Source organism: Carettochelys insculpta, chromosome 1 (genome assembly GCF_033958435.1).
Source record: "Carettochelys insculpta isolate YL-2023 chromosome 1, ASM3395843v1, whole genome shotgun sequence".
NCBI lineage: Eukaryota > Metazoa > Chordata > Testudines > Carettochelyidae > Carettochelys > Carettochelys insculpta.
The window spans coordinates 147,993,947-148,012,952 of NC_134137.1; the positions used below are offsets into that span (position 1 = coordinate 147,993,947).

Consider the following 19,006-nt stretch of genomic DNA (forward strand, 5'->3'; position numbering starts at 1 on the left):
CATCTTTCTCCCCCACCACAAAATCATCTCGCTGTGTTCCCATAGCATTCATTTTTCCTCACCCCAAACCCATACCTCTTCACATTCAGCAGAACCCAAAAGTAAATCCACTTGTACCCCACAATAACATCTTTACAGTCACTTCTAAACATATTCCATCTTGACCACCACCTCCCAAAACTTCATTTCTCCCTTTAGTCATTGGGACTGAAGAACTGGAGAGAGATTGAGTAGCCTTCTGTGCAAGGGCCCCAGGATTTGAAGGGCCCGACAGACTAAGCAACGTTCTCTGTTCCTCACTTCTTTGCTTGTGGTGTGGTCATAGTCTGATTTATGAGGGCGATGAAGAAAGAGGCCCTATATGATTTGTCTCTGCATTTTCCTTGCACTTATTAGCCGTGTCTGCACATGCCCCTCTCTTTCAGAAGGGACATATTAATGAGGCACTTTGGAACAGGTTAATGAGGGGCTGACGTGCATATTCAGCGCCTTATTAGAATAATGGTGGCCATAATGACTTTGAAGGAGCTGTCTTCGAAATGGAGACTGGCTATACAGACGTGGGCGTTTCAAAATAAGCACCACACTTCAAAATTTCCTTATTCCCAAAATGTATTGGGAATAAGGGCATTTTGAAGTATGAGGTTTATTTTGATATGCCCATGTTTATACAGCCAATCTGTATTTCGAAAGCAGCACTTTCAGAGCGCAACTGGCTGCCATTATGCTAATGAGGTGCTGAATATGCATGTCAGTTTCTCACTAACCTGTTCTGAAGTGCCTCATTAAAATGCCCTTTCTGAAAGGAAGGGGCATGTGTAGACGTGGCCTTCATGACTGGTGGCCAGGACAGGCATCTGAGGGAGGAGTGAGATTTGTATGGCATTAGCTGCACCCTTTCTTGGGCTGTTAGCAGTGGAAAGTGATAATACTTAGGCTGAGATGCTTTTGTGTACTTTCTGATGTGTGTGCTGTTCACCTGAGGCCTTCTGATTATTCTGTTGCAAGAAAGTGCTCCCAGTATGATTGCTCATGCTCACAAAAAAAAGTGAATCAGCCATTTGGGAATCAGGAGGAAAACAACTCACCAGATAAACACCTGGTTATATGCAAGCTCCGTGGGACCTGTTGCTTTATAGTGAACAGTGCACCCACAGTCTCCTAATGTGGATTTGTTTAAATTTTGGAGGGGAGGTGTAAGGCCATTAATAGATTTCAGTTAAAAAGAAATGTTAGCTGAAATGGTGTTTTCTAGTAATATGAAGAGGGAGTGCTTTGATGGATGCCACTGAGTGACTGACCTTGAGCAAACATGTAATCTTCCCTATGCCTTGTTTTAGTTCTCTAGTAAGTTGCTGTTTAATACTTAGGTAACTAAATTATTCTTAAATGGAACATCTAATTCAGTGGCTTCATTTGTTAATATTAGTAGAGCTCTTGCAAATCTTAATAGGGACTGTTTATTGGAGAATGTTGTTTTATTAAAGTTAACGTTAGAGCTAAGGTTAAGAAATGAGTGTGTGTACGTCTGGGTATAGTGCTTAAACTGTTCACACACACAAAGTTTGTTTTAAAAGTAATCAGATACATATAGTGCATAATCAACACTATCCCAAATGTAGGTAGATTACAGTAGTGTCCGCTATATTGTAAGCATTGTACAGACACCTAGGAAAACACAATCTCTGCTCTAAAAGTCTTAGTCTGCATCTATTCATTACAAAATTTATTTGAGCTATCTATCAGTTGCTCTAGGATCTTGTTTAACAATTAAAAGCCGTGTCTACATGTGCACGCTACTTTGAAGTAGCGGCACTAACTTCGAAATAGCGCCCGTCACGGCTACACGTGTTGGGCGCTATTTCGATGTTAACATCGACGTTAAGCGGCGAGACGTCAAAGCTGCTAAACCCATGAGGGGATAGGAATAGCGCCTAGGGACCGTGTAGTCGTTGCGCGTCCCGCAACATCGAAATTGCGGGGTCCTCCGTGGCGGCCATCAGCTGAGGGGTTGAGAGACGCTCTCTCTCCAGCCCCTGCGGGGCTCTATGGTCACCGTGTGCAGCAGCCCTTAGCCCAGGGCTTCTGGCTGCTGCTGCTGCAGCTGGGGATCCATGCTGCATGCACAGGGTCTGCAACCAGTTGTTGGCTCTGTGGATCTTGTGTTGTTTAGTGCAACTGTGTCTGGGAGGGGCCCTTTAAGGGAGCAGCTTGCTGTTGAGTCAGCCCTGTGACCCTGTCTGGAGCTGTTCCTGGCACCCTTATTTCGATGTGTGCTACTGTGGCGTGTAGACGTTCCCTCGCAGCGCCTATTTCGATGTGGTGCTGCGCAACGTCGATGTTGAACGTCGACGTTGCCAGCCCTGGAGGACATGTAGACGTTTTTATTTTGATGTCACTACATTGAAATAAGCTATTTTGATGTAGCGTTCACGTGTAGACGTAGCCAAAATGTGGCATGCAAAATTTAAAGTATAAAATATTGTTAGGTATTACAAAAACTTAAAAGGAAAGAATAATTATAAATCCAAACAACAACAACAAAAGGTGCATACAGTTAATGGAACTCAGATTAATAAATTACTCTTTTTGAAAATGATCGACTTTGGTTAAAAAAGTTAGGAGACTTGTGTATAATTCATTATTGATTATAAAATCACATTTTTGCCAGTTGCATAGTTGGTTTATAATGTATTGTAAATATTTGAAAAATAATGAAGACAGTGTGAATACTCTCTGCATTTAGTACCACTGATCTTTGATGAGCACTGTAGATCATTTCTCTTTTTTTGTCTGGAAATTGTGAAGTGAGTGATCAGAAAAGTGAGGATTTACTTATTTTTTTTTATTCTCACATACTTCTATCTAGGTACTTAGAGCCTCTGTCAGTGGGACACTGTACAAGGGCACTGGATGATAGAATAACTGCCTCAAAATACTTAACATTTTAATTAGGTTCTGGTCTTATATGGTGTTGCACACCCACAGCTCCCCTTGATTTCAGTAGAACTTGAGGGCATTCAGCATTTGCTGGATTATGACCTTAATGAATTTTCACTGTAATTTATGTACAGTTTGATAGGTAATTAAAGCTGAGTTTAGGGACATTCAGAATTGTTTTGCTTTGATGTTTACTAATTTCTTTTTACTCTAGATATCAACTCGAGTTGAAGGAAGAATATATAGCAAGGACCACAAAGGTTACTGAAGATGAGAAAAAGAATAAAGGTAACCAGTCTCTTTCAGATATACTTCACAGACATTGTTTCTATTATAGCTTGTAATAAGAGGAAACCAAACAGTATTTTTAAACAATATATAGTGTGTTTAATTGAAGTTGGAGAAAGACAGGGTCATCTTCAGACTTGTAAGCTGTGTTGCTTTGGAAGAAATAGTATAAAATTATGTAATTAAAGCTTGTATCATACTTATGCATAAACATGCTGAATTAAGGTTTCACTAGCAAGAAAATCCAGAATTCAGTTTAACTTTTGAGTGTTTGACTTTGCGACCTCAGTGTTCTTTTTATGTAGTTTTTTTTTAAGTGTGAGATACACGTTAGCCTACAGAAACTGTTTATGATCCTTATAGAGATGGCTATGCTGTTACATGAAGAGACTGTTGCTGTTAATTCAAAGAAAGAAGAACTCAAACAAGTTGAATCGCATGCAAAAGAGCTTGAGGTAATTGAGAGCCTGGATTGAGACTGCAATGTTTGATTAACACAGTTGAACTGTTTTGTGGTATCCTTGCAAGAATAATATGTGGTGCAAAGTGTATTTCTTGAGAAACACCTTAATAAGTTCCTGACATATTTTTTAGCTGGAGCTGGATTCAGTAAAGGCGCAACTGGTATTGGTAAATAAACAGAATCGGTTGTTGACAGAAAAATTGAAAGAGCTTGCGGACTACCCCTTGTTAAAGGAAGAGAAACTGGAGCTTCAGGTGCAAAATAAACTACTTAAACAACAATTGGAGGAGATGCGCAATGAAAACCTGCATATCCGAGACAGTTAGTGTTAACAATTTATAAGTTTCCTTTCTTCATTTTAGAAAAGGGTTGTTAATAGTTTCCGTTAAAATGAACATTTTATTTCGTGACTGTTAAAGGGCTATTGACATTTAAGAATATATGTTAAAATGAAGTGAACAGTCAACTTTAAAAATATTGTAATGTAGGTTGTGCCTCCCTTGTCCAGAACCCTTGGGACCATGGTTCTGAATGAGGTAATTTGCTGGATGAGGAGAGATCCGGCTGCCTGAGGCAGGGGGCATTCCTGCAGGGCTCCCTTCATAGGGCTGCCTGGCTCCCCTGGCCCTGTCCAGAGTTCCTGCAGGTTTGCAGCTTCCATTGGGGCTCTGTGCCCCACCTGGCACCCTGCTGCAGGGTGCAGAACTCTCCTGGATGGATCCCTGCAGCTGCAGGGCTGCCAGTGGGGTTCCATGTCCCAGCCAGCTCCCTTCTGCACAGCAGCCAAGCTTCCCTTGCTTAGCTGGGATCCCTGCAGCTGTGGGGCTCCTGGCAGGGCTCCCCACTGGGGATTGGCTCTCCAACTTCAATTGATCTCCCTGTAGTGGGGCTCCTTGAACTGGCTCTCTGCCCCTGGGCTCCCCAGAGCAGGCTGCCAGCTGGGCTCCCTGCCATCAGCAGGGTTCTGCTCTGGGCCTGCACAGGTGGAACTCTGTGTCTGCTGGAAGAATGTGTATCAACCTGCACTTGCTTTCACACTGCTTAACTTTTTTTGTCTTTCTATTTATCTTTGGAAAAAACAAAGTTCCTGGCATCACAAGTATTGTGTGATAGTTTGAGTGTCCCTGGACATTTCATGGAACGGTGATTAAATATAGATCAATTCTATTTTCCTCATCTGCTTCCCCTCAAAGGTCCAGAAGTCCCTAACTGTAGTAGATTTTTTTATGTTCCACTTTCTAAAAACTGGTTATTGGGGCTATAGCAGTAGTAATCTGTAAACCTGTGTGTGATTCCATATCTGCCACTGACTTCCTGCGTAATCTCAGTAATATCACAAAATCTTTATTTCTTTCTCCTTTTCCCATCTGTAAAATTGGAACGATGATCATGCCTTTATCTTGTCTAATTTATGTTGTAAGCACTGTATGGAAATTTCTCACTCTTTGCATGGTGGAGCTTTGCACAAGATGCTACTAAAATACAAAATTGTTAATTGTTGATAATACCATTTCTTTCCTTTCTTTCCTCTTATCTCCCAAAACACATCACCCTCCAAAGCCCCCAACCACAGCATTCTTTACCACCCCACCCCACCCACCCATGCATCTGATGAAGTAGGTCTTTGCCCACGAAAGCTTATGCTCCAAAATATCTATTAGTCTATAAGGTGCCACAAGACTTCTTGTTGTTCTCATAGCATTCTTTACTGTGGTTAGTCAAAGGCTTTGGTAAATGACGTTTTTCATAGACTTGGCCTTTGTAGACTAAGAAACCACTGTCTTGTATTTAACATCTTCAGTTGTGAAACATCTTGTGTTTGAAGAGCAGAGATGGGCAACGTCTGTTTGGGTACAACAGGAACAAATGGCTGCAGAGCAGAAAACTTTCTTCCTTAGCTCATAAATGTCCAAAGGAAGGCAAACAAAGTTCAGTGTTTAGAGGAAACACATATCCACAAAATTTGTATAAATAAAGTTGTGCTATTTAAAACCTATTGTGATTAGGAAAAATATTTAAATTTTAAGTTTCTAGGGTGAGGTTATAAATAGTGAATGCACATTTTTAAAGTATGTTTTAGAATACCCACTGATATTTGTTTTTTTATGTGAAAGAGTTAACTCAACCATCAGCTGAACATGTAGCCTGCCAGGCAGAGTTGAAGAGAGTTGAACATGCTAAAAAGTTGGAGCAAGATGAGTTTGAAACCCATAAACAGCTGCTCGAAAGGCAACTACAAAGTGAGGTAAATTCTGTTTTTTTCTAATTAGTAAAAGGTTATTTTTCTGTCATTTTGTAAACACTTATGCCATTGCAGATTTTTCTAAAATAGGGTTACCATATTAAAAAAAAAAAAAAGACATCCCTGAGAAAGAATGTATCTGTATCAGTATCAACCAACTGGGGTTGTATTAATGTGTTACAGTGTATTAATACAACCTGAGTTGGTAGATACTGATACCGCTACGCTCTGTTGTCAAGCATGTCCTCTTTTTTTGAAAAGTCAAATACGGTAACCCTATGTAAAAAACAGGTATTAGAGTGCTTTAATTCCATTTTTCCCTTAAAACATCAACCAAGCAATTGTGTGTTCAACCTAAGATTTGTCAGTGCTAATTTACTATAGGTCAACACAGATGGTGAAACTGGGGAGAAAAATTTAACTGGACCTAGAAAGCACATGCTCATTTTCATCAAAATAAGATTATCTGTGCTTATAAAATTAAAAATAAAAATTGCTGCCAATGTAAGAGAGTTGTTTATTTTTATCTGCCCTCACAGTTAAAACCAGTTATAGAATTACAGCAACCAATCACAGAATCAAAAGTCAGTGAGGGGTTAATATGGAATTGATCATGACTTGATCACATTTATAATGTGAAAGCAGAATGAAATTCAGATCAATAGCATGTACATGTGGCACTATAATAAGGGCAGTTTCACAAGCTGAAAATGGTTTTGAGCCAGATCAGTCAGAAGGAAGATTTTCATCAGAAAAATGAGAATGATACTTGGGAATCATTTCAAAACATCTCAGATGTCCCCAGTTGATCACTGAGGAAGAAAGACATAATTAAATATCAACTGATTTAGAGGTGAATTGAGAACAATTTTAAAAGTGTGTGTTTGTGTAAAACAAATGGAAAAGGGGGGGAGTTGTTAGTAATGTATACACTTGAGACGTTAGGAATTGTAGAAAACTGTTAAGGGGAGGCCCAGGGACACAAGGCATTCGGGACAATAAAAGGAGTTTTTAAAAATAAATTAAGAACAAAAAGGATCCTGATAGCATATTGGTTTGTTACTAGATAAAGATGGTAAAGTTATCAGTAATAATCCCCAAAAGGTGGATGTATTAAATTAATTTATGTTTTGGGGGAAGAACTGGTGATATAGTCTTGTATGATGATGCTAACATTTGTCCTTTCCACGAGCATCTCTGGAAGGTGTAAACAGAAACTACAGTAAACCCTCGAGTTTACGTGGGTGTTGCGTTTCTGCAACCCCAGCATAACTCGAATTTTCATGCAAGTTGAGGGGAGACAGGAACCAGGCTGTTGCCTGGTTCCTGGCTTCCCTGGGCTTTCAGGAGCCAGGAAACTGACCAGCCCTGCTCCCAGAGTGTAAGGGAGCTGGGAACCAGGGGGCCGCCTGGTTCCCACCTCCCCCCTGCTTGTGAGACCAGGGAAACTGACTGCTTGCAGGGAGGGGAAACTGACCAGGGCAGCAGGAAACTGCTCAGTTTCCTGGCTCTGCAAGCAGAGGGGAGCTGGGAGCCAGACTACTGCCTCATTCCCATCTTTCTGCCAGTCCGGGGACTGGGAAACCGCTTGTGTTGGGGGCAGCAGCCTGACTCACGGCTGTCACTCTTGTCAGGGATGGCAGCCACGAGTCAGGCTCCCATCCCTGACAGGAGTGGTTTCCCCACTGACTTGAGGCTGCCTCCCCTGACAAAAGCAGTTTCCCTCTCCTGTCGGGGGTGGCAGTTGTGTAAACTCGAGGCACGTGCAACTCGTTTGCACGTCACTTGAGGGTTTACTTACTGAAGTCAGGCATTGTAAAATCAGCAGATCTGGATAATTCACATTCCAGAACTTTAGAGGGGCTGTTTGGGGACTTTGCTGGACCTTTAATGTTAATTTTCAGTCAGCCTTAAAGAACTAGAAAAGTTACAAAAGACTGGAAGAGAGCTAATGTAATTTTAGTATTTTTTAAAAAAAGTTAACTGGACAACCTGGGTATTTATAGACCTGTACTCACATTAATTCAAGGCAAGATAATGCATTGTCTGATAAGGGACTTGATTAATAAAGATTTAAAGTAAGGTAGTGGAATACAAATCAATTTGGGTTTGTGGAATACAGATCCTGTTACACTAACCTAATCTCTATTTTTGATGAGGTTACAGGTTTGATGGAAGAAGGTAGTATTGATGGCCTTAAACGTCTGGAAAGTGTTTGACTTTGTACCACATGTTGTTTTGATTAAAAACCTAGAGCTAAATATTTGCTCCACTTAACATGGAACTCATTTGGAGCTTAGCAAAAATTAAACAAACCGTGGAACACAGAAGCTCCAAAGCTTAGAACTTTCTTTGCTTGCACCCCTCTTCCATAGCTTGAGTGCCTAGGCCCTACTTCTTGTGTACAAACTTGATTTCCTCATCTACTGAAATGTTGGGTATACTTACCGGAACTATTAGATCATTCTCACATTTATTTTTGTCCTCCCTGGTTATTTTGGGTCTTTCATAGTGTTGTACCAGTTAAGTTTGTAAGAGGATATGAACTTGGGAAGCCCCCTATGCCCACCTATTTTCACATACCCTTTATCTAACTATATTAAAGGTTACAGCCGTTTATGGATCTTATGCTTTAACGCATTGCCTACATTTTTGAAAATTCTCAAATGTATGTGTGGTAACTTTGCCTTAGTTCAACATAAAGAAAGTAGTATGTAGGTCCCTTGCATTAGAGCCAAGCTAGTTAAATAAAAACCTATAAACCTACTATAATAAAACAAATAATATAAGAAATCTGTAAGAAAAGATATAGAGCAAACAAGCAGGCTAGCCCCATAGGCTACACCTGGAAGAAAACAGAATCACTGGTAAAGTTCTCAGTGTTTGTTAAATGTTGAAGGCTGAAACATCACTGTTCTGGTAATGCTGTTCAAACTACCAAGCTGTTACAGCTACTCAATGCTTCTGTCCTTAGAGTTTCAGTGCTAACTTAGTTAGCAGATGATACAGTCTTCTGTTTCAACAGACCTTGATGTTACTTGTAAAGAGAGCCCGCAGGCATGGTTTGGTGGCATAGACGCTTGGCCAGGGTTACTCTCTTCCAGGTACAGTTCTAGTGCCCTGGGTCTGTGATTACAGGTACACTAACACATGGGTGCCAATTGCAATGAGCAGCTCAGTCCGTAGCAGGTATTTTTGCTGTCCCCTCAGCCACGTAAAGGGTTATGCTGAGTTACCCCAAAGTTAATAGACTGAGACAAACAACTGATGTATCACTTTGTGGTTCATGACATCTGCTTGTTCCTTCCCCTTGTGCCTTGTTTCAGATGTCTTGAGCAAAACATCCCTATTACCACTTCTAGCAACTCTTCTTACCTTGTGCTAGGTCAGGAATCATATCTGCTAATCTTTTGCATTCAGACCCACATGCAGTGTTTACTACTTCTTAGCAAGTGCCTGTATTTTTTGCAGTGCTAAACTGTAGGCCATACTTAACAGAGTTGGGGGCTTTATCCTGGGAAGCAGTAATTCTGAAAAAGATATGGTGGTCATAGTGAATAATCAGTTAAATGTGAGTTCCCAATGCAGTGCTGCGGCCAAAAGACACAATGTGATCCTTGGATTCCTAATCAGGGGAATTAAGTAGTAGAGAGAGTATTTGGTATAGGTGCAAACTCTGCTTGAATATTGTGTCCAGTTCTGGTGCCCACACTTCAGTAAGGGTGTTGATAAATTGGAGAGGGCTCAGAGGAGAGGCTTGAAAATGCTAACAAATAATGGTTAAACCGTGAATTGATTATAATCTATAAATAGCTATCTATGGAACAATATTTGGAACAATTTCTCAAGGCTCCTAGTGGATTCAGTGACAATTTTTAAAATCAGGTTTAGATCTTTTTTCTAAAAGATGCTGTAGGAATTGTTTTGAAGATGTCCTGTGGGCCTGTGTTTATATAGGAGGTCAGACCTGATGATCACAATGGTCGCTTCTGGCATTTGGAATCTAGGAAAAGCAGGGAGAAAAAGATGTTTTCATGGGCTGAGATACTTTTTCTCCTTTTTGGTACTTGTTCATATTTGTATGACAATTTTTTTTTTCCAAAACCTGTTCCAGGTTGAACGTTGTGCACAATTAAAGACCCAGCTGCTAGACTTCGAAACTACTATCAGAAAGCTAAATTTACAGGTTGAAGATTTGAAATTGCAGCTGAAACAAACACAGACAGGTTTGTAGTATTAAATATTTTTCAACTGTATTTACAAAGGATTTTTAATGTGTGCAGACACTTCCAGTGGCTTGAAAAGTAGTTCATGTTGCAAGGACTCAATCTAACTACGAATTGCATTCCAACTTTAAAATAAAATTAAATTTAATGACATCACATCTTTGTTATTTAAGACACCGTCTACAAAACTCAAGCCTTTAAAGCAAGGAATTATGGGAAGAATAAATCTTGCAGTGTCTAGATAATAAACATTCCTAATAAATATAAGAAAATTAATATTTTGTAACAGAACCAGCCAATGTATAACTCATTAATTGTATTCTAATCTATTATTTTTCATCCCTTTTCTGTAGACTATTAATTTTTCTTTTAAACAATAGTTTTTTACCACTAAAATCTGTAATTGCCTTTTGTAGTGATGATAATTGTACGTAGTTTAGTTGAAAAGCATATAATTTTTGGTGAAATAATGTTTATATTACATGTTGACTGGCATTCAAAGCTAGTCAGTCTTTCCTGGTGTTCATTGTGTAATTTTTGTTCTTCACAAGTATTTTTGTTTAGCTTTTTACTTTGCAAGGGTCTTGTCTACACTAACACCTTCCTTCGAAGGAAGGATGTAATTAGGGTGTTGGGAGTTTACTAATGAAGTGCTGTCATGCATAGGCAGCACTTCATAAAGGCTGTGTCTACCCTACCACTTTTCTTTGAAGGAAGGATGGTAATTAGGGAGTTGGGAGCTTACTAATGAAGTGCTGCTGTGCATAGGCAGCACTTCATTAAGCAAATTCCATCCCCCGCGGCAACTCTGAAGTTTTAAACTTTGAGGTACCAGCACGCATCTAGCCTGGGCGTACCCACCGGTACTTCAAAGTGCCGGGGCAACTTCGAAGTCCCCTTACTCCTCAAAATTTTCAGTAAAATTTTCCTTGTGGAAGGCACAGTACTGACTTATTTTACGTCGGAGCTAAGGTTGCAGTGGTGAAACAGACATTTCTTTGTATTTCACAAGAAAACTCTTATTATGTAATATGTGTTGACCTCTGTGAAAAAGTTCCTTCCCAACAGATAGTACTTGCTTCTGATGTGTTTATGTAAACCTAGAAGTACAAACAGAGACCATTAACACAGACAATATAACTGATTTTGGGGGAAGGTTTTCTTTTAGTGGAAAGGCGTCACCTTTAAACTTGACAGCAAGTGCAGTATCTTGATGTTCTGTTTTGATTTTGTTGTTTTAGTACCCAATATATTAGTTCATGTAAGGGTCTCCCCCTTCACCTGTTGGAATCAGTGAGCATGTGAATTGGGCTCTAAAAGTTTGCAAGTTAATTGTCTGAAAATCATTGAAAAATGGGATTGAATAGGTTTTTAGGAGCTGCTGCCATCAATTGTCTTTGCTTTTTTTGGAATTGTCTGAGTATGTGTTATTCAGATGCAGTGATAACTGAAGTATCAGAAAGTATTACTTTTTTCAGATTTTTGTCTCCATTGGATTTAAACATTAATTTATATAATAGTAACAGAGAGAGAGCCGTGCTAGTCTATATACTATCAACACAAAAAAGTAGTCTAACAGCACTTTAAAGACTAGCAAAATAATTTATTAGGTGATGAGCTTTCGTGGGACAAGACCCACTTCTTCAGATCATAGCCATACCAGAACAGACTCTATTTAAGGCACAGAGAGCCAAAAATAGTAATCAAGGTTGACAAATCAGAAAAATATTATCAAGGTGAGCAAATCAGAGAGTAGAGGGGCAGAAGTGGGGTGGGAGGATTCAGCATTAGATAAAGCCAAGTATGCATAAAAGCCCCTATAATGACCTAGAAAATTCCCATCCTGGTTCAAACCACATGTTAATGTGTCAAATTTGAATATAAAAGAGAGTTCAGCAGCCTGTCTTTCCAAACTGTTGTGAAAATTCCTCTTCAGTAAGGTGTAGACTTTCAGGTCATTAACAGGATAGGTTGTAGGTCTGTAGGCCTCTACCTTCACAAAATGCCGACAAATTCCCCTTGGCTTCTGAACACAGAGTTATGTTTGCTGAAGACAACCTTGGCTCTCAGCATTTCTTTCTTAGCAGTCCAAAAGGCCAAGGAAAAAGTCAAGAACAGAACACCACTGGTCATTCATTACCTATAGCCGCCAACTCAAACCACTGCAATGCATTATTAAAGACCTACAACCTATCCTTAATCAGGATGCCACACTCCAGAAGGCCCTAGGTGACATGCCTGTTCTCTCCTACAGACAACTTCCCAACCTTATGAGGATTCTTGCCAACAACCACAGTGTATACCACAGGGGCACCAGTCCTGGAACTTTTCCTTGCAACAAGGCCCATTGCCAACTTTGTCCACATATCTATTCTGGAGATACCATCACTGGACTTAACCAGGTTATTCGCAGAATCACAGGCACATTCTTATGTTCCTCAACTAACATCGTATATGCCGTCATGTGCCAACAATGCCCACATGCTTTGTGTATTGGACAGACATCAAACTCTCTTATACAAAGAATTAATGGGCACAAAACAGACATAAAAACACTCCTGATTCACAAACCTGTCAGTCAGCACTTTAATGCAGTGGGCCATTCTGTTAATGACCTGAAAGTTTGCGTCTTACTGAAAAGGAATGTTCACAACAGTGTGGAACGAGAGGCTGCTGAACTCTCTCTTTGTATTCAAATTCGACACATTAATACACGGTTTGAACCGGGATGGTAATTTTCTAGTTCATTATAGGGTTTCTTATGCATACTTGGCTTTATCTAATTCTTGACTCCCCCCACCCGCCTTCTGCCCCTCTACTCTCTGATTTGCTCACCTTGATGATAATTTTCTGATTTGTCAACCTTGATTACTGTTTTTGGTTCTCTGTGCCTTAAATATTGAGTGTGTTCTGGTATGGCTATGATCTGAAGAAGTGGGTCTGTCCCATGAAAGCTCATCACCTAATAGATTATTTTGTTAAAGTGCTACTGGACTGCTTTTTTTGGTTCTAATTTATATAACTATATACCAGCTTGCACCTGTTATGCACCAACATCAAATGCAGTTGAATATAGCTCTGTTTTTCATGATTATGCTTTACTTTTCAAATGAAAAAGCCCTATATTTAAAATTCCCTGTAATTAATTTCTTATCTGAATTATGTGACCAAATGAGAATTCAAATAATTTCTTTTGATTTGTTTTTTCCCCCCCCTGAAATTCATGCTGCTTTTTCTTTTCTCTCTGTGAATTTTTTACATTTGTAGTTCTAGAGAATGAAGTTTATCGGAATCCCAAACCTTCTCTTGTTGACCGTTCTGTCATTGACTTCACTGGTGATAAACTTGTACCTCATGACATTTATGCAGATAGTGTGTTCTTGAAGAACCATGCTGTTACTGATATCACAGTGGCAAATAAAGTTCCAAACACTGGTTATCGCCACCATTCACAGACCTGCAACTCTTCTCCAGATTCTGACCTTGAATTTGTTGCCAAAACCAAAGCGAGGATAAAAGAACTAGAGAAAGAAGCAGAGTATTTGGAAGAGGCCTACAGAAATTACCAACATAGAGTCATTCAAGGTGTAGTTGCAAATAGGTCACCAAAAAAGACTAAGTTGCCTCTACCTTCACAAAATGTTGATAAATTCCCCTTGGCTTCTGAACACAGAGTTATGTTTGCTGAAGACAACCTTGGCTCTCAGCATTTCTTTCTTAGCAGTCCGAAAGGCCAAGGAAATATGACAACTGGGCATGATACCACCTTGAAAAATCAAGTAACTCCTCCTCGAAGAAGAATCTCTTCCTCCAGGCGCCTGTCTTCTACTCCTCTTTCCAAAGTGGAGAGAAACATCAATACCTATACTCTAACGGAAGGTAAACTACTACTGCTACTTGGTGGTGGTGATGGTGTTTTTCCTAGGAGTCCAGTTAGGAAACTTAAATTAGAGAATCTTTTATCATATGTTTAAGGCCAAGAGAAAAGGTATAGGCAAAATATAATTGGATAAGAAGCTAACCTTTTGAAAAAAGTGTTTTAGAAGTGTGCATGTGTGTGATTTGTGTGTAAACCTATTTCCCTTTTGATACACATCTCGTAGAGCTGGAAGGAAACTCGGAAGGTCATTGAGTCCAGTCCCTGCCCTCTTGGCAGGACCAAGCACCATCCTTTTTTAATCTATTTGCCCCAGATCCCTAAATGTACCCCTCAAGGATTGACCTGTCAACTCTGGGTTTAGCAGACCAATGCTCAAACCACTGAGCTATCCTATCTTCTTTTAAAGAGTTTTAAGTGAGTAATTAAAGTATACCTATGTGATCCACTGAAGCTGTAGTCCTGTGGTAATCCTCATTTTATTCAAAAGCAGGTCCTAAGTGTAATTCTGCCTGGAGAGTTTAACTGTGATCTCACAGCTACTTTAAATCTCACCACATAGCCTCATTTGTTTATATAGTGGAGTTGCATGGGCAGTAATGGAGGGCATAATTAGATTGTTTATTTGGTCTAATAAGATGGTCCATTGCTTGTTCTGAAAATCTGAATGACTATAGTTCCTATCTTTTTTGGTTTTCATAAATAATGTCTAGTATTTGCTCCTGTTACTGTGACATTGCTTCCGCACATTGGTGAGTAATACATTAAAGGAAGATGGCTTTTAGATTTTGGGGATGATTAGAACATTGTGGTTTTCTGTCTTTGTTGCAAAACCCTATAATTATAATTCCAGAAATGTGTTTCAGAGAGAATTTTGCTTAGCAGTACCAATGGACAGCAGCATTTGTACCCATAGCCCCGCCTGCCAGTTGTGCCAAACCATAGAAAAGTCCTGCCATTGGTCATAGTACAGCACTATTTTCACTTGATGGTGCTTCTATTTGTCCTTTCTTCTGCCCTTTTTACCAATTGTAGGTTGTCACCAAGGCCCATGCCTCAGGAGTAAAAGAATCCACATCTTCTTGTGAACTGGAACAGTGGCTGCTGAGGGACAGGCACAGAAAGTCCTTTCTTATGTCCTTTTTCATTATGCTTAGTCAACTGTGTGAGTCTCATCATAAACATCAGAAAGTCAACTTTGGTTCCCACTCAGCAAATCAAGTTTATTTAATCGACTCTACAAGTTTAAGGGCATCTTTTGCTGACTGTATTAAGGCTATTCACCACTTTTGCTTCAGTCTTCAGACTCAGCCTTCCTCAATCGTTTGGATATGCCTGAGACCCTTCATGCACATGTCTGCATGCATACAGGTAGTCCAGTTTGCAAGATTGTGTCTTCATCCCCTTCAGATGTGGCTCAGGGCAGTGTACCCTCGACTCTTTGCTTCTTGGAGAGATTGGTCTGTCTTTCTTCACTAGTCCTGAACTTGCAGAGGTGGACACTTCCAGGGAATGTTTGTCAGGGCATTGTCATTGTCCAGCCCTTACCTACCAGATCTGTTGTCATTGACACCTCCTTGATGGACTGAGAAACATATCTGGGATCACTGAAAGTTCAAGGTCTGTGGTCAGTACAGGAGTCTTCCTTACATGTTGATGTGCTGGGTTTTTTTGTTACAATGCATGTCATGCTTTTCTGGACTGTATTAGTTGCTCAGGTGTTTGCATACATATCATGTATGATGTACATAGTACATGATGTAATATTTGAGCTGCAAGGGGTAGCACACTCCAGGCTGTTCTGCAAGAGCCAAGCAACTTGTGGCAGTTCTGCATTAAGGAGAATATCACTATGATAGGCAATCATTTGTCTAGGTTACAGAATCATCTTGTGAAGCATCTCAGCAGGAATTTGTCCCTCAAGACAAGCACCCTCAGGGTCACCTATTCATCTCTTCAGTCCTTAGGCATCTTGTTCCTTTCTACTTCTGTGTCAGAAGATTGCATTCCTGATAGTGGTAACATCTACAAGGAGAGGCTGTGAGTTGCAGGCTGTCATCGCAGATACTCATAAACAGTTCTCTAAGGAGCAGTTGATTTTACAACCATATCCAAATGTGTTTTCTACAGTGTTTTTTCAGTTTCATTTGAACCAGGTGGTATGTTTACCTGTGTGCTCACATAGATCACATTCATTACCGGAAGAGCATCAGCTTAGATGTTAAACATTGTCTAGGCTTCTAACTGTGGTCTTGCAGCGTTTATTGAAGTAGACTCCCAGCCGTGGTGCTGCTTGTGAGCCACCTATGTGGAATACACAGCTGCATCTACTCAAAGAAGAAATGGTTACTTACAACTGGTTCTTTGAAATGTGCTGCAGATGTAGATTCCATGGCCCATTGTCTGTTCCTCTGCTTTGGAGTCTGGTCTCTGGATGTTTGGTATGAAGGAACTATGGGAGAGGCAGGGGTTTGATGCTCTGCTACCTCATGTAAGCAGGGGAATAGTTACCAATGTGAGGCATGAGCACCACCTCCTACAGGTAATGATAGGCAAAGTTCTCCAGTTTCAGAGTGTTGTGTGTGCGTGCACTGAAGTGGAATTACACATCTGCATCAAATCTCAAAGAACCTCAGTAATCTTTGAGACTAAGTAATCATTTCTTCCACTGTAGATTCTGGAGGGGAATGTTTTGTAGTGGGCATAGTCTGAAGCCCATTCATCCACCCTAGATTTTTACCCATTATAACCTGTCCTGTCTTTTCTACACCTCACTCCTTGTCTCAGTCCTTTCCTCTTTGCCTATCCAATCCCAATCTACACTCATCTGGTTTCTCATCCAAGTTTCCTTGCTAAGTCAATCCTAGTCTTCCCCTGCTCTATACTCAGTGTCAGAACCTTAGTTTACCCACTCAGCCAAGTCTCTCCTCTTTACAATATCCAGTCCTCTTCTCTGTAGCCTGCCTACCAATCTCCCCACCCCAACCCTCCCCCCAGTTTCTCCTTTTCCTCCACAATTAGTTTCCAGTTCTAGGCTCTCCTTCCATTTCATGTCCTCGTGCCAGTGCTTTGTCCCAGTCTTCCCTATTCTCCTCTGGCATCCCACCCAAGTTCTACCTCCATTAATTTCTAGTAAAGTCTCCCCATCTCCCATGACCTCCTCATCTAATCTTTACTCTTCTCTCCCTGACCCCATATTTCCCAGTCTCTCTGTCTGATAGCTCCAAGTCTGTTCCCTCTTTCCAGTTTTGCGTGCTGGCTCCTGGTCCCAGCCTCTCCCACCCCATGTTTTCCAATCTCATCAAACTATCAACATGTGAGTGCCAGTTTTTTCCCCCTGCTGCCCACCCACTTTGCAATTCTAATCTTACCAGACTTCTTTTCCAGAGGCTTTTGTCACTTCTGCATTCAAATCACCTGGCTTCATCCATCATGTTTTCTGGGTGCCAGCATGGGGTCATCAGCGGCAGAGCACTGAAGAGGAAGGATCCCTACCCTTTTTCTGTTCCTGCCCTGGTGCATCTGGAAGCAGCCATCGGAAGAATAGCCTGGCTTAGCCCTTGTGGCCAGGGGCGGGATGGTGTAGGCTCTTTTGTTCTGGTGGGATGGTGCATGTGGCACGTAGCTGGCAGTGGAATTATGAGAGGCTTGAATATGCTGAGTGAGGGCAATATTTTCAGAGATTTTTAGCAGCTAAAATCAGAGTATCTGCTGGGCATGTGCAGAGTGATTTTTATCATTGGCTTTTAACTTGAAAAAATTTGGGTGGATTTTGACATGAATGGTGAGAAATACATCCATGACACAAAGGCCATCATATTATATTTCAGGGTCACCAGTGTTGCTTTAACATGGGCAAAACAACATATTTTTCCCTAGTTTCATTCTTGGAAACAGCTGAACTGTTTTGGTCAAAATTATCCAAAAAAATTCAGCCGTACACATGATATGGAAATAATCCAAATGATTCAAATTTGGTAAAGGTGTAAGCAACTGAAAACAGAGACTTACAATGGCACCTGTCAGGAAACCCTTGTGCTTACCAGCACTGCCTATAATTAGGATATGCAGGAACAATACAATTAAGTGATTAAGTTGCTACCTTTTGCTTTACAGATGGCAGTGAGTTGTACCTAGTCTCTTCGCAACAGAGTATCAACCAGCCTCTTTCTCCTATTTTGAAGACAGCCCATTTTTCATCTTCTGAGTCTGCTCCTTCCTCTCCTGCCAGTCATAGGCAAAAGTTGAGGTAAATATTCTAACACCATCTGTAGTTAAAGATAATTTTAAGCATTTCTTTTAGAGAAAGGTGTGCCTTACTGATTAGGAAACTGTCCAGTGTTTCTAACTAAAATAGCTGAAGTTATTTTCTGCAGTAGTCCTTGTTTAGGGACTATATTTTCTGGTTTTATCATCATTTGAATTTCAGTCAGTCTTTAGTCTTATCTTTTTGACTGTTTATATCTCTAGGGACTTGAAAGGAATTGGGTATTTTATTTATTTATTTATTATATGTCTGTATTAGTGTGCAAACTACTTTGTTTTGTAAATGTCCTTTTAGTTGTAACACTGTCTTTACTTTAGCAATGTAGTTTCCATCTTGAGCTGAAATGCCCGGGAGGTGTCAGGAAAAATCCTGGCATCTAGCATTGGGTTAACTATGTAAAGCAATCCAGAATCCTTAACCTGCATAGTTTTCTATTCAGATGGGAGCTTCCTAGAAAAATAAGCTGACCAAAGCCCAGGGGAGCCAGTATTCCCTGTCTGATGAGGAAGTAGATTAGATCATTCGTTACTTAGATCAATGTGAAGTTGAGTGCTAGAAAAGGATGTTCAGGAGTGTAGGGACTTCAGAAAGAGAGATTTTACTGGCCATTGTAGAAGAACCCAAGAACAAAAAGGCAAAATTGGCTAAGAGGAGTATTGGAGGGCCCTGGAACAGTGAAAGGGCTCACCAAAACTGAGATGTA

At 40.4% G+C, this 19,006-nt stretch overlaps 1 protein-coding gene across 3 annotated transcripts in view; it reads left to right on the top strand.

Moving 5' to 3' along the window:
* Window positions 1-19,006, top strand: part of OFD1 (OFD1 centriole and centriolar satellite protein) — a 50,731-nt gene that overhangs the window by 17,084 nt on the left and 14,641 nt on the right. For all 3 annotated transcript variants that reach the window (XM_074993094.1, XM_074993081.1, XM_074993105.1), the window contains 7 exons: window positions 3,155-3,228; window positions 3,592-3,683; window positions 3,823-4,012; window positions 5,806-5,936; window positions 10,048-10,159; window positions 13,427-14,038; window positions 18,153-18,285. In XM_074993094.1, the coding sequence (XP_074849195.1) occupies window positions 3,155-3,228; window positions 3,592-3,683; window positions 3,823-4,012; window positions 5,806-5,936; window positions 10,048-10,159; window positions 13,427-14,038; window positions 18,153-18,285 (1,344 nt within the window). The remainder of the gene's footprint in view (window positions 1-3,154; window positions 3,229-3,591; window positions 3,684-3,822; window positions 4,013-5,805; window positions 5,937-10,047; window positions 10,160-13,426; window positions 14,039-18,152; window positions 18,286-19,006) is intronic.